Below are 13481 nucleotides of genomic sequence, written 5' to 3'. Positions count from 1 at the left end.
GCTGCGAGCTCTCGATAGCACGCCTGCTATCAGTGCCTAGTCAGTTCCAATAAAAACATACTAAGCACACTCCCCAAAATTGCTTCATAAAAGCAACGATAACATCTAGCACTGCTGTCCTTTTTACTCTAGGATCAGATATATTCTGTACACATTAGTAGCTTGAGTGGGTTTTTCATCACAACATTATCAGAAACAAAGCATGTAAAACCGGTGTTTATGAAATTCCCCAAAGCCTGACAAACATTTGTGTGTAAACCGTTCAAATACGAATGCGCTTGGTTCTAACTAAATAGTTCTGTAAAATAAAAACAATGCATGAACTTTACAAAAATTCTCAGAAGTGCTGTTTCCATTATGTACGTGGGATCTGCTCTGACATTCATCTCCCAACCCCAGAAATAGTTGTTCTTGCTTTGATACAGATTTTGTAATGATTGTCATTGGAGATAAATATATGGGAAAAACACACACACACAAACATAAAACCAGTGAAAAACGACAAGGAAGTTGCACTGGTTATGCAAAAGGTAAGTACAAAGGATTTCTGCTCTGTCAAAATAAGTGATAAAGGCACACTCAATATTCATACATCAAAATGGGATTTCTCCATAAATCCTGATTTTCCTTCCTGGTTTCCCTACACTACAGTTTGCTCTAAATAGGTCACCAAAGAAAAACACATCTCCCCTACAAAAATCAAAAACTACTACAGAAATTTAGAATGAAAGCAAATTAAAAGTTGTCTTCCTGAAGCGACCAAGGAACGCTCACACATCTCATTTCAACCGTGGGAAACCAGGGCTAGCAACGGGCAAGGAGACGGGCAGTTAACACTCTGGGGATCAATTGTCAGTGGGACAATAAAAAAAGAAAGTTAAAACAGATACTTCATTAGAAGCCCACAATTACTGGTTTTATGCATTTGGACTTGAAGAGCCATTTTCTAACACTCCACTGAATCACACCACAGAACTCTTCCTCAATCGAGACCGAACACCGTGCTTGTGCAAGGCTATGTTAAACACGGAATAGCCAAGAAAAACACACCACTAGGCGCGCGTACTGAAATCAGAACCTGTCCTCCGACTGCGAGCGGAGACACAAACAGCTACCCATTGAGAAAGCTGCCACTGTTGTGTTTACTCCAGAAAGGCAAAGTCTTTCACTTGGATATCCGTGCTATTGAATTAGCTGAAGAAAACCCTACTACAAACGCACACTCGCCGGATCCCTTAGAATGCCCTCCTCCTAGAGAGCCTCCTATAAGCAAGCCCTCCTCCAGTTCGCCGTAAGAGTTAAATTTCAGGTATGTTTAAATCTTACTGCAAATATTCTTATCTCTTTAAACGCAGTTATTAAACGAACTGCTGAGTATTTCCTACTTGGAATCTTGTTGTCCATGTAAGGTAAATGCAATACCAAGCAAAGCTAAAACTCTACTTCGGCTTAAATGTAATTCTAGAAATTTACCCAGCAACCAAGTTATTTTTGTGCTTAACATTTAAGTAACACTAGGGGGGAAAAAGAACACCACAGTGATTTATCCTCTAACCCTTGAGAATGAAGTAGCTTTTGTATACACTTAAATACTTCCCTCTATACTGCCTTGTGTATGGATCCTTCCACCACATATTCGATTTTCCCCTTAGGACACATTTTAGATTTATTTTTATTTTTTAAAGCCTGTCAGCTCCCCTCCTCATTTCCTCCCTTTCACACCCAGAGCTGAGTACCCGGTGAAAATTACTGCCGAGCAATGTAAGAACCACACATCGGTGATACTCGGTCAGGCGGCCGTACACAACGAATGAGAAAGCGACGATCGACTTGGAGGGAAAAAAATAAAAAAGCCAGCTTGCGTGCAGTTGTGCTAAACATACTTGTAACATTTTAATAAAGAGAAACAAAAACTAATTACCTTGAATAGCCATTAGTGAAAGCAGGTCTGCCAGAAAGGTTGAGCGTTCCCAAAGGAGCTAAAGTCTCATCCCCTGATCCCTGGCACCTATTCCAATTTTCTGAACCGGCAGGAAGAGATGGAATGATATTAAAAATTGGTTTCTGATCCTGCTGCTGAGAGAGCGATGCAGTATTTAAATCATAGTGATACATTTGTCCCCCAGAGGTACTGACACCATGGATAGATATGGCAGAGACTTTAGTACCCAGTAGATTAGACCCAGAGAAGCTTGCCTGACAATAAATTGGGCCCATGTTTTCCTGCTTTATGCCAGGAGTACAGAGTTCAATGAAGTCTTCCTTTTCCGTTTTCACTTGAGGCATTGGCATTTTGGAACTGGGTAAAAGGTCACCACGGTCATTAATTTTAGGTTTAGTGTCAGACAAAATAGGAGGCTTGCAGTCTTCCCCCAAATTTCCTTCCAAGAGAAACGCATCGTCTGCGGATATCGGGGACAGCAAGCCACCGTCGTCGAGCAACGGGTCAAGCCTCCACGGGCTCCCATTTGGCTCTTTGCCAGGCGATACTGGTGGCAATTCTAAGTCCTGGAGAATATCCAGGGTGCTTTGGTCTTCAGAGAATAATTTCAAGTTGCCACCATTAGAGCCAACCTGGCTTTGGACTGACGCTCCCGGCTCTAAGGGGACGCTGCGGCCAGCCATGCCGGGGAAATCCGGCTCCAGCGGCACCTCAGAAGATGCTGCTCCCTTTGCGTCCTCTGCCAGGCTCGAGGACTTGTTCAAGCTTGCAATGCTTTCTTCCAGGAGCCTGAAGTCCGTTTCTCCAGAAGAGATGCCAATTTGGCCCTGCTGCGAAAATCCAAGGTCATTTCCCATCACTTTTGCATCTGTTTCACCCATATACAGTCCCATGGAGAGCGACACTGCCTTGGAGAGGTCTGGCTGAGGCACATTGTTTACTAATCCTTTTGAAAAATCAGCCAGAGCAGGTTGCTGATTGGAATCTGACTGAGAAGACACAGGGAGAGGAGATGTAGATACAGGGGCTTGCACAGGAGCTCCACCCCTGAAGGGTGGATGAAAGTCCATCACAATCCCTCCTTTGGTACTGATGAGCACATTTTTCCTCGTTTTGTCTTGATCTGACGAGTTAAGCAATTCTTTGGAATCCATTACTTTCAACATTAGCTATAAAAAGATAACAAGCATTCAAAGTTAGCACACGAAGGATATTTTAACAACAGAATAAAAAAAAGTCTAAATCATTAGCCTAGTGAACCTCGTTTAACTACTTTGAGAACGAGAGCACAGCAAGTCAAGTTACAAGCGGATGTGTGCCACATCTTTCCCAAACCCACTGTTTTTGGTTTTTGTTCATAGCTGAGTGGTAACATGATTTTTTTTTTTTATAAAGCTTTGCTGAGCCCGGATGAAGCAGTAAGTCTGCCTGCACACAACTCAGAATCGGACTGCAACGTAGGACAGCTTTCTGAACGCTCTCTCAAGCTCTGTTATCCATCTCAGCAAGCAAGGAAGTGCACGAACTGCTGAAGTACCCAATTCACGAATTTCAGAGGGTGACTTCCCCTGGTATTTAAACGCATCTCGAGCAGGGAAGGCGAGAAGGTATTTGCCACTTCTACGAGCCGGTTTCCCCTCTCCCTGCAGGTCCCGATGCATCACTCACAGCAGGCGGGAGCAGCCTCCCTAACCCACTCCTCAAGCTCGGTATCCACCAGCCAGCCAAAATCTAACCATTTCGCTATTTTCCAGTAGCCGTACAACCTCCGCACCTCAAAACTCTGCCTAAGTTCAGCTCAAAACGCAGCTTGTGAACCTTGAAATAAAGTCAACGTGATTCTGTAAACAAATCGCACGTTTACAACTAAAAACCAACTAAAACTAAAGCAGGATTTTTATTGACTTCAGAAACTTTAAGCGCTCGTCGCTGCTCTGGGAGCACATCTAACGCCGAGGACAAACCTCACCAGTTTCATCTGCCCGTGTTGACTATGTTTATTTTCAGCACGGAGCACAAATATTTGGAGAACGACCGTAAATTCGGACGCAAACTGTCTATACGGCTCGCCTGTTGCCTACGGCTGCCTGCAAGGGGCCGCCGGGGCCAGCTCGGGCCCGGCCCCCAGGACCCCCCCGGGCAGGGGGGGCAGGCGGGGAGCTCACACCGCCCGAACGACGACCCCGCCGGCTCCGCGGCCCGCTTTCCTCAGACTGCTGATGAAAGCCCCAGCTCTCTGTATGCCAAAGTTAAGGCTGCAATCGGCAGACAAGTCTCCGTGCGTAAAGATTTTAAGGTGGCCCCGGCCGCAGCCGGCCCGGGGGAAACTTCCCCAGGCGAAACCCGCCCTGAGACCCCGCGCTGCCCCCGCCAGCTCCGAGCGGGGGGGGGGGGTCTCTTACCCTCGTTTCCCGAGCCGCCAAACCTCCCGAGCCGTGCCTAGGGCAGCGGCGGGGCGCCCTGACAGCCGCCTCCGAGCCGACACCGGACCGCGGAGCGCAAAACGGGCCCGCGGCCGCCGGCCCCTCGCCGGGCAGGGCTGGGGAGCGCGGCGCGGCGCGGCCATCGGGGGGGGGGGGGCACGGCGGGGGCCGGCCCGCAGCGCCCGCACCGGGGCCGGGGGGCTGCCGCGTGCCTGCGGGCGGGGGCAGCGAGGCGAAGCCGCTCCGGCTGACAGCTCCCCCGCCTCAGGAAAAGCGGCGGCGGCCCCCCCGGGGTGGGAGACGCGTCAGGGACGCGGGGGGGGGGGGGGGGGGCAGGGGTCCGGCGAGCGGGGAACACCCGAAAACGGAGCCGCGCAACGCCTGAAGCCGCGGGACCGCGGCGAATCCCGCCTCGCGAAGTGCAGTTTTCAGAGAAATGTGTCGAGACCTGTTGAGCCGTCTCGCTGGCACACCCACTTCTGCAAAATAGGGCCAGCCCACGGCTGCCTGCGCGCCCCGCAGCGGGCTCCGCTCCCCCCCCCCCCCCCCCGCCGCTCCCCCCCGCGGGGCCGCTCGGCGGGCGGGGGTCGCGCAGCACCGGCCCCCCCCCCCAACAAACCTCGGGGGGCTCCCACCGAGCCCCCGCCGCCGGCACCCCCCTGCCCGCCCCCGTCCCCTCGGGGGGCGCTCCCCGGGCCGCAGTCCGCGGCGCCCCCCCCCCACCTACCTCCCGCGGGACCCCCCCCCCCCCCCCGCCGCCCCTTACCTCGTCCAGGGGGGGGCGCTGGGGCTCCTTCAGCCGCCGACTGCCATCGCGGCCCCGCGGCCGGGGGCGGCCTGGGGGAGCCGGCGGGCGGCAGGAAGGGTGGAAGGGGCGCGGGCGGAGGAAGTAAACAGCCGCCCCTCCTGGAGCCGCGGCGGCGGGCGCCCGCTTCCCCCCCCCCCCTTCCTCCTCCCACCGGCCCGAGCCCCTGACCTAGTCCCCGCCCCTCCCTCTCTCTCCCTCCCTCCCTCCGCCGCGGCGCCCCCTCCGCTAATTAGCGCTAATTGCCGCCGCAGACTTCGCTCCTTCGCTGCCCGCGCCCGGCGCCCTCCGCGCCCGCCCGCCCCTTCCCTTCCTTCCCTGCCCTGCCCGCCCGTCCGCCCGCGGGCCGGGCAGCGCGGCGCTCGGCACGGCTCTGCCCCGGCCCCAGCCACAAAATGGAGGACGGCGGCGGCCTCCTCCCCTCCCCCTCCTCCCGCCCGCCTCCCCGACGTGCAGCGGCACCGGAGGCGGCCGGCACATGGAGGGGCGGCGGCAGCGCCCGCTCCGCTCCGTGCCCTGCCCGGCTCGGCTCGGCTCGGCTCGGCACGGCCCGGCCCGGCCCGGCCCGGCGCCCCTCGCGCCGCACCGCGGGGCAGCGCCCGCCGGGCCCAAGCGAGGGGGAACGGTGCGACCTGTTGGCTGAGGCGGGCAACTGCAGCCGCCGCTCGGGCTCCGAGGGGCCGCCCGCCCCCCCCGCCCCGTCCCGTCCCGTTCCCCCCCCGGCGGCCGCCCCGAGCCCCGGGCTGCCGGAGGGAACGGCGAGGGGCAGCGGGGAGCCGCGGCGCCGCCCCGCTTCTCTCCTCCCGCACTTCCCCAACTTCCCGGCGACGGGCAGCGCCCCGGCCCGCAGCCGCCGCTCCCCCGAGGGCCGCGGGGCGAGGGCCCGAGGAGGGCTCCCCCCCCGGCCCTGCTCCTCCCGGCCCCGGGTCTCGCCCCCGGGCCGGGCCGGGCCGCGCTCACCTGCGCCGAGCCGGGCGGGGAGAGCGAAGCCGGGGGGGTGGAACCGGCCGGGGGGGTCGCGGAAAGACGGCAAAAAGTCATGGGAAAGGCGCCTTCCAGGTCAGAAAACCGCTCCTGGGGGGCGGACAGGGGCTGGGGTGGAAGGCGCGAGCCCAAGTCCGTGGAGGTCGGAAGGGATGAAAGCCCGCAGAGTAGCTGAGGGGATGCCAAGGGGACGGGGCGGGGAGGAACTGTCCCGCTGCAAGCACAGATGTTTCCACCGAGCAGCGTGCCTCAGCTTCGCAAATCACGGTAGCGTTTCCCTAAGAGACTAACAGATTTTGACAGTTTTAAAGAAACAACTAGGCATTCATCAGATCTGAAGCTGGATTTAGATGCAGAGGCATCAGGAGGATGAAGCACTGGGGGTGCAACATCCACAGCGGTTCAGTCTGCTCGCTGTTGGGACAATCCTGTTTCACCAGTCAGTCATTCCTGACAGATTCCTGGACAAGAAAAGACCAGAAATTGTCACTGAGGAAGTAGTCCAGGAGTTAAAAATACCAATGAAGTAAAACAGCAAAGTAGAAAATTCTGCTGCCTTGGAGAAGTGGGGAAAGCTCAGAGGAACAGGTTGCTCTTTCAGGGCAGAACAAGTGATTTTTGGCTTTCCCTGGAACTGGTAAAAATTTAGGTGATGGAGGGGGAGGGTGGTGATTGCCCTTTTACATGTGTATCGATTGTTCTGATTCAGAACAATTAAATGAACTTGGGGATGATGACCAGATAATGCCTGTACGAGAAGTGTGTTGACAGACTGTTAGCATCTAGAAATAGTATTGTACCCAATAAATTGCTTTGCATAATACAGGTTACATTAATGAGATAGGTTTTTGTCTTTCCATCTATTTAAATCCAAATTTGGATCTTCTTATACCAAGAAGGGAAAGAAAAGGCCAAATAAAAGCAATGTTTCAAAAGCACAATTATTCTGCCCTTAATTTTTAAGTAATGAGTTGGTTTTTTTTTTTAGTGCAACGATGACTTTTGGAAGATACTGATACATGTTACATGATATGCAAAATAAATGCACAGTGTGTTAATCTTTTAATCATTTATGTTGTACATATGAAAAATGGTTCTAAAAATCTAGATATTCCTCTTCGATACCCCTTAATCTAATGGATTTTTGAAAGGCATATTTAAAATAGCATTCAAAACTGTCTTCTTGTGCTTCTTGAATGATGCAATGAATTTACAGCTAACAGGAAACAGTTCATCCTATCCAAGGGAAAAAGAGAAGTCAGACTATTCACAAAGACTACAGAATCTTTGCTACCAGGTTCAGGAATGTTGCGGGGGACTTCTGTATGAAACAAACGCAAGAATGTGTCCTAAAGCATGAAATCCTAACATACTTCTGCGACTGTACCTAGCAAATTCACTTCAATTTATTGCTCTGTGAACATTCTACCATAGAAACTGCCTGGCATTTGGCACCCCTCCTACCCAGTGAAACTTTGCTAAACTCAAGTCTAGGGTACGTATGGAAGGACATCAGCCTGCGTAGGAGAGCTGTAACACCGCAGTATGCTAGCTTCACTCTCAACTTTCTGTAGACTCAGGGAACTTGTTTACCAAAGCTGTTTATTTCTAAGACATTTAGATGAAACATCTGTTTATAAACATGCTCAGATGCTTGATTAAAACTGTTTTTGCATGGTAATGAGTAGGACATTCCTTCTCTAATGAATAGTTCTGTATCTTAATATCATCTTTTATCCAAAAGGGCATGATTTTAGTTTGCTAAACAGAATTTATCTACCGGCATCACACAGTGACATTGTACAAGAGTGCAAAACTGTGAGGAAATAGAGCATCCTACAGGCTTTTCGTGAAGGGAATGCTGCGGCAGACCAGAGTGCGATGTATGCAGAAATGGAATTTGGTCAGGGTAGAATGATTTACATTCTTACTCTCATGAAGGACGATTTTTATTTGTTGGTAAGCACAGCAGCGCTCATTACAAGGTCATCATTGGTAACACTCACAGTAAACCATATAGCTGCAGTCACGTTTGAATACAAAGTCAGGTTTGTTCGTTGTCTTCACTTGGCTACTATACACGAGAATTCTTACTTTTGCATTTGTCCCCTTTACATATCTTGTATTGAACTGAGTAGAAGAAAAACCTCAGGTATTTTCTGCTTCTAGTACATAAAGCTGGGAGGAGAACATTGCTGATCCTCGCTTCTTTCAGCTACAAGTGCTACCGCAGGAGAGCTAGCGCAAAGCCCGCGGGATCGAGGAGCAGCACTGCCCAGCCTGCTCACCTGGCCCTGGCCGAAGCGTTCTGGCCTCATGCGAGTAATGCTGTCCGACTGAACAACCTGACCATTCCTTCTCCTTTTCTTTTCCTTCAAACAGAAAAGTTCCCTCGGGTACTCCTATATCCTGAAAATAAACATACTGTAAAACCATTTTCCAGGGGTAACGTGGTACCTTGTACATAACTCAAAAATGCATTCTGCAATAACAGTCAGTTAGATAAACCCCATCCTTGTTAATACTAGTCCTCTTCTAAATATACAATTTTTGCAATATAACAGTCATTATAATATCACTGTGGCTATTTTACAAGTGTTAAATAACTAAAAAAATGAAATTTGGTTAAATAACTAAAGAGTTCAAATACAGGAGGTTTTTATGTCCATCTCAGGACATGTAATAATTTTGTATGTATAAATATTCCACGTAAAAAAAATATATTTGGAAACCTGAGAGAAGAATTATTTCTAAACAAGTTTTGATTTGAGGAAGAACTAATAAATATCTGGAAAAAACAGGATCAAAAGAAGGACTGAAATGTATTTTCTGCAACTGCATTTTTCTGACAACAAAAATTTTGGCTGTAAATCAGTGTATAATTTTGAAAGAGACTGAGCAAGTAGGGCTCCAAGTCTGGTGAGCATCCAGCGTACCCAGTAGTTCTGGGGAGCCACAGGCAGAGAAGAGTGATACTGAGTTCTCAAATAATAGTTTTTAAAAATATACAAATGACTGTACATTCCTATTCCACAATATAATAATATTGCAAAGGTAATAAATTTCAACCTTAACAAATACTAAACATGGACATTAAAATATCTATTTAACTGTAACCATTATTAAATCATTAAAACATAATTATGACTCTTACAGAGATCAAGCAATTGATGGAAACCAAGAACCAACTTCAGATCCGCGTACAGCACTCCAGACCAAATGTCCGAAAGAAACATCTGAAGCACTGAAGAGAGCTGTCTTGGTTTGCCGGATGCAGATGTAAATCTGTCTGTCTGGGGGCTAGTGTGGACAGGGCAGAGAACCCTAAGACAAGGAGGTGATGCCACATGTGACTTTGAAGTGAGCTTGCAAAATGTAATCCACAGGAAGCACATAGGTGAAAAACAGGTCTGGAGTCACACAGGGAAAAAAATTAACCTACTCTAAACTCAAGGAAACAACTTTAAAATGGTCGTACACAAGGAAGTTTAAAATATGGGGAAATTTCTTCAGTTACAAACTGCTGACAAGCCCAATAGGAATGGAGCTGACACATGGGTCCCAGTTGGCAAACATGTATATAGGCCACTAAGGATCTGTACTAAATCACTTTTAGTGCCAGAAACAGACTAGAAGAAGAAAAAAAGAAAGATTGAAGTTTTTCCAGATGAAGTGATGTGCTTGTGAAATACAATAGCAACAACTTTCCCTGTAACCTTCAAGAAAATAGTGTCTGAAATGGTGCTAGCAATTAATGGAGATCAAGTTCAATTGGTTGGATCTACTTTACATTGGCAGCACAGAGAAGTTTGCAGGCTAAGTGATTGATTTGCCAGTATTTCAGTTAAAGTACTGAAATGGACACAAATGATGTCATTGATCTCTGAAGCAATCAATAAAGATAAGCTAAAGTTAAAAAAAATGCTGAAGAACAAGAGCTACAATATCAAAAACATTGCAGAATGGAAAGAATTTGGTCAAACCACGGGCATAGTAGCACTAGTGACCAAAAGTCACATTAATGAAATAAAATCGTACTATATAAATATTTGCAGAGATACCAGGAATTGGACGATGATTATTCAGAATTATACAGAATAAAGAATTTGCACTTTTGTAATAAATACAATGTGAAGTCCACAAATAAAAATAAAACATAAATTCCTTAACCTTGCTCCAAAGCACCAAAAATAAAGGTTGCATAGCCTTTTCCTATGAAATGCTAATTCTGCATCTGTGCATCTGACAGCTCATGCAATGCCACAGTTTTATAGGAAGACCTTTTCCTCCCTTTGCAATCTGTTGTCTCTACAAAAAGGCAGTGACATGCCTAGTATCTCATGCTCTTCACAAACACAGATCCTTTGAGATCGTGGTTGTCTCATAAGGAGGTCAGTTTTGTTTCCTATCAGCTTGTAAGCAATGTTGTTTAGTTCTTGAACATACATCAAAGTCATTCAGCCAGTGACTGCAGTCTGTCAATAGTTTCCCAGCTAAGCCAGAAAGGAAAACCATGTTCCCCAGCTGCGGTTTCCACAGGCAGAGGATCACGTTTCCTTGCGAACAGGCAACGAGCAGCACCCTCATGACTGCAGATTTATTTGTCTGCATGGACTCCTGGGCCCAAACTCAATCTAAGTACGCATTTGCTATTAACTTTAGTAGGTCACAGACTGAGGCACAGAGGGTCTGTGCCATGCCCTCCTTCATCCTCCGCAGGTTAATAGCTCATTGTATTTTTTTAATTTCTATGTGTTTTTTCCTGTCTTTATTCCCTGTGCTGGTCCTTATTCTGTTCTGCTGCACTGCTATATTTTATGCTTTGATTCCCCATCAGGCCCTTCACTTCTACGCGAACCTCTGTTTTAGCTCTTCCACCATGCCATTCGGGGATCCTTCCTTTTCACACCTATGGGTCGGTTTCATCAGGATCCCTTTATCCCCACCTTCTCTCCCGAGCACTCAGAGAACAGAATACTTCCCCCTTCCTCCTCCCAGGGCTGCACTCGGACGTGTCCTGCCCCAGACCACGGTCAGCTTCCACCCCTGCTGGCTGTAACGGAGACGTCCCGTGGCACAGGGCTCTGCCAGATGCTCAAGGCAGGCGTTAGCACACCTGAGCTGGTTCAGGCTGGCAAGCGTGTTAACCTGTTAACTGGGAAGAGTGAGCAGTAAAAGGCTGCATGTGCACTGCCAATTGCAGTGAAGTGGTGTTAAGTACAAACCCGCTACCAGCATTCAGTTCTGAGGTGCAGAACTTTACCCAGGAAGGTGAAGTCTGTTGGCCCTTCTTAGGCTCGTGCCTGAACAGAGAAAAATCGTAAAAGTTGCCACTGGAAAGAGAAAAGCGCACAGAGTAAAACTTTGTGCATAACTGCAATGAAATTGAATTCATTGAAATGAAACACACCTCCAAGCTCATTATATCAATACGTGCTGAGGAAAACTGAAGCCTGTAGCCAACTGATAAGGCCCCGCACAGGGTTAAATCTCTTTCTGGCACAATCTGATATCAACTTGCTCTAGTTCCATCAGTAGGGCTCGGGCCTCGGTGTTTACTGAAGCCATAAGAACAATCCAAGTGCTGAATCCCCCTGCCCTGGGTCGATACTGACAAAACATCGAGAGCTGCTTTCGTCTGCAGCTGTTTTGTGTAAAAATGAAATCTCATCTGCAAGTGGAAATTAATCTGAGAAGGTTATGGTCTTACTGAGCCTTGCTGAATGCTAGGACGTGGATCCATAACAAACGGTTGCAATACTAAAATGCTGCAACCAACAGACAATAGAAACACTGTTCAGAAATTGGGGGAGAATTAATTGGGTTAATTGAGGAGGAGGGCACTTTGAGACAGGCATTAGGGGTGAAGTCATATGTAAGCGCGCACAAATAACTTTGTTGTTTTTAAGTTTTGCCGAAACATCTGGCAACAACATGCAAGGAAGAGGAAACTTTTGTTTTATGCATCAAGACCTCTCTATGAAGAAAAGAAAACTTTAGCTAATTACAGGATGCCTGCAAGAAAAGAACCACCTCTGATTTCCACCAATATTTTTTCCTGCAACACAATGCCTGGTAAAAATCAGCAGCAAGTGACAGATTCCAGTGCAGCCCGGGACATGTGGTGATAGCACTGCCCCTCATCCAAGGCACACGGAGGTGGCGTGGGCTCGTCGTGCCATGGAGGCCCGGACACTGCTTGGAACAGCACAGAGCGGAGCCTGGGCACGGAAATTTGCACACTCATTGCGTGCTTGTAGTCCCACAGGGCAAAAATACTAACAAAAGGGCAGCAGGCATGCAGGGATGGGAATGTTGCCTTGCTACTCCCTGAGCGCAGGAGGCGATCAGTGCCGTACTCTGCAGTGCTGGTGCACGTGTAGTGCCTCGCGCAGGACAGAAACCGGAGTGGGGTGGGAGCTCCCTGTGCCGCTGTGCAGTCCTCCTGGCTCAGCTGTGGCTTTGTCCATTTAGGAACTACCTAGAGAGGCAGATCTTACTGCGGGATGGAGGCCTGCCCTTGCTCACTGGTCTGGTGAGAAGTCCGTGAATCGCCATGTATGAAGAGTTAGTCAAGTGCAAATGATAAAGAAAATAGGATTTGATTTTCCGTTTATGTGCTCCTGTTGGGGACTGGAACGCTGTCATAGTAATGGTGCCACAAAGGGGCAAATTAACAAATGCTTCCAAAGCAGCCATGGTACTAACATGCTGAGAGCCTGAGCGAATATGGGAGTGCGTTACCGTGTAATTCCGACACGACAGACACATTGCAGGAGCACAGAACACAGCAGATGATACTTCTTTTGTTTTGTTTTAAAGCAAGTCATACCTTCCCATGTTAGTAATTACAAATCCTGTTCTATAAATCTGGGGCTTGTTAGCAGTAAAACAGAATTATATACAACTGGGTTTACTACAAAAAGAAATTCAGGATTCCAGACTGCAAGTTTTAAGCTCAGACTCATAAGTAAAAAATGTAAGTAAAGGTATAAGCAAAAGAGAAGTGTTACCACTAAAAATGTTTTATGAAATGTCAGATACCTCTTAAAACATCTGTCTTTACTGCAAGAGATATGACACCTCCTTAAACTGAAAACATAATTCTGATTTCTGCCACATTTAGTACCGCAGATGGGTACAAATTTAGAGTCTGATCCAAGCCCAGGAGTCAATGGGGAGGAATCTGTGAATTGCAGTGCATGCTACATATGAAGAAAAATTTTAAACCTTTTCTTAAATATCACACACCTGACATGGAGGAATTCATAGGAATTAAGTAAAGAGATGGAAAGAGATGGGACATGAAAATTATTTTTTTTCTTCA

At 48.4% G+C, this 13481-nt stretch overlaps 1 protein-coding gene and 1 long non-coding RNA gene across 5 annotated transcripts in view; both read right to left on the bottom strand.

Moving 5' to 3' along the window:
* Nucleotides 1-5335, bottom strand: part of NR3C1 (nuclear receptor subfamily 3 group C member 1) — a 66353-nt gene extending 61018 nt beyond the window's left edge. Inside the window, exons 1-3 of one of the 4 annotated variants that reach the window (XM_080555346.1) lie at nt 5132-5322; nt 3558-3760; nt 1922-3111 (exon numbers count right to left, since the gene is read on the bottom strand). In XM_080555346.1, the coding sequence (XP_080411472.1) occupies nt 1922-3108 (1187 nt within the window). In that variant the 5' untranslated portion in view covers nt 3109-3111; nt 3558-3760; nt 5132-5322. Of the gene's footprint in view, nt 1-1921; nt 3112-3557; nt 3761-4344; nt 4622-5092 lie in introns of those variants that run through there. The other 3 variants (XM_080555348.1, XM_080555345.1, XM_080555347.1) reach the window with 3 other exon arrangements.
* Nucleotides 5336-6621: 1286 nt separating this feature from the next.
* LOC308177698 overlaps nt 6622-13481 on the bottom strand; it is a 36360-nt gene continuing 29500 nt past the window's right edge. The window contains exon 3 of the long non-coding RNA XR_013939351.1: nt 6622-8563. This is a non-coding gene — a long non-coding RNA (uncharacterized lncRNA). The remainder of the gene's footprint in view (nt 8564-13481) is intronic.

The sequence above is a fragment of the Anser brachyrhynchus genome (genome assembly GCF_964034855.1).
Source record: "Anser brachyrhynchus genome assembly, chromosome: 14".
Classification (NCBI taxonomy): Eukaryota; Metazoa; Chordata; class Aves; order Anseriformes; family Anatidae; genus Anser; species Anser brachyrhynchus.
This window is presented reverse-complemented; position numbering and strand designations above follow the sequence as displayed.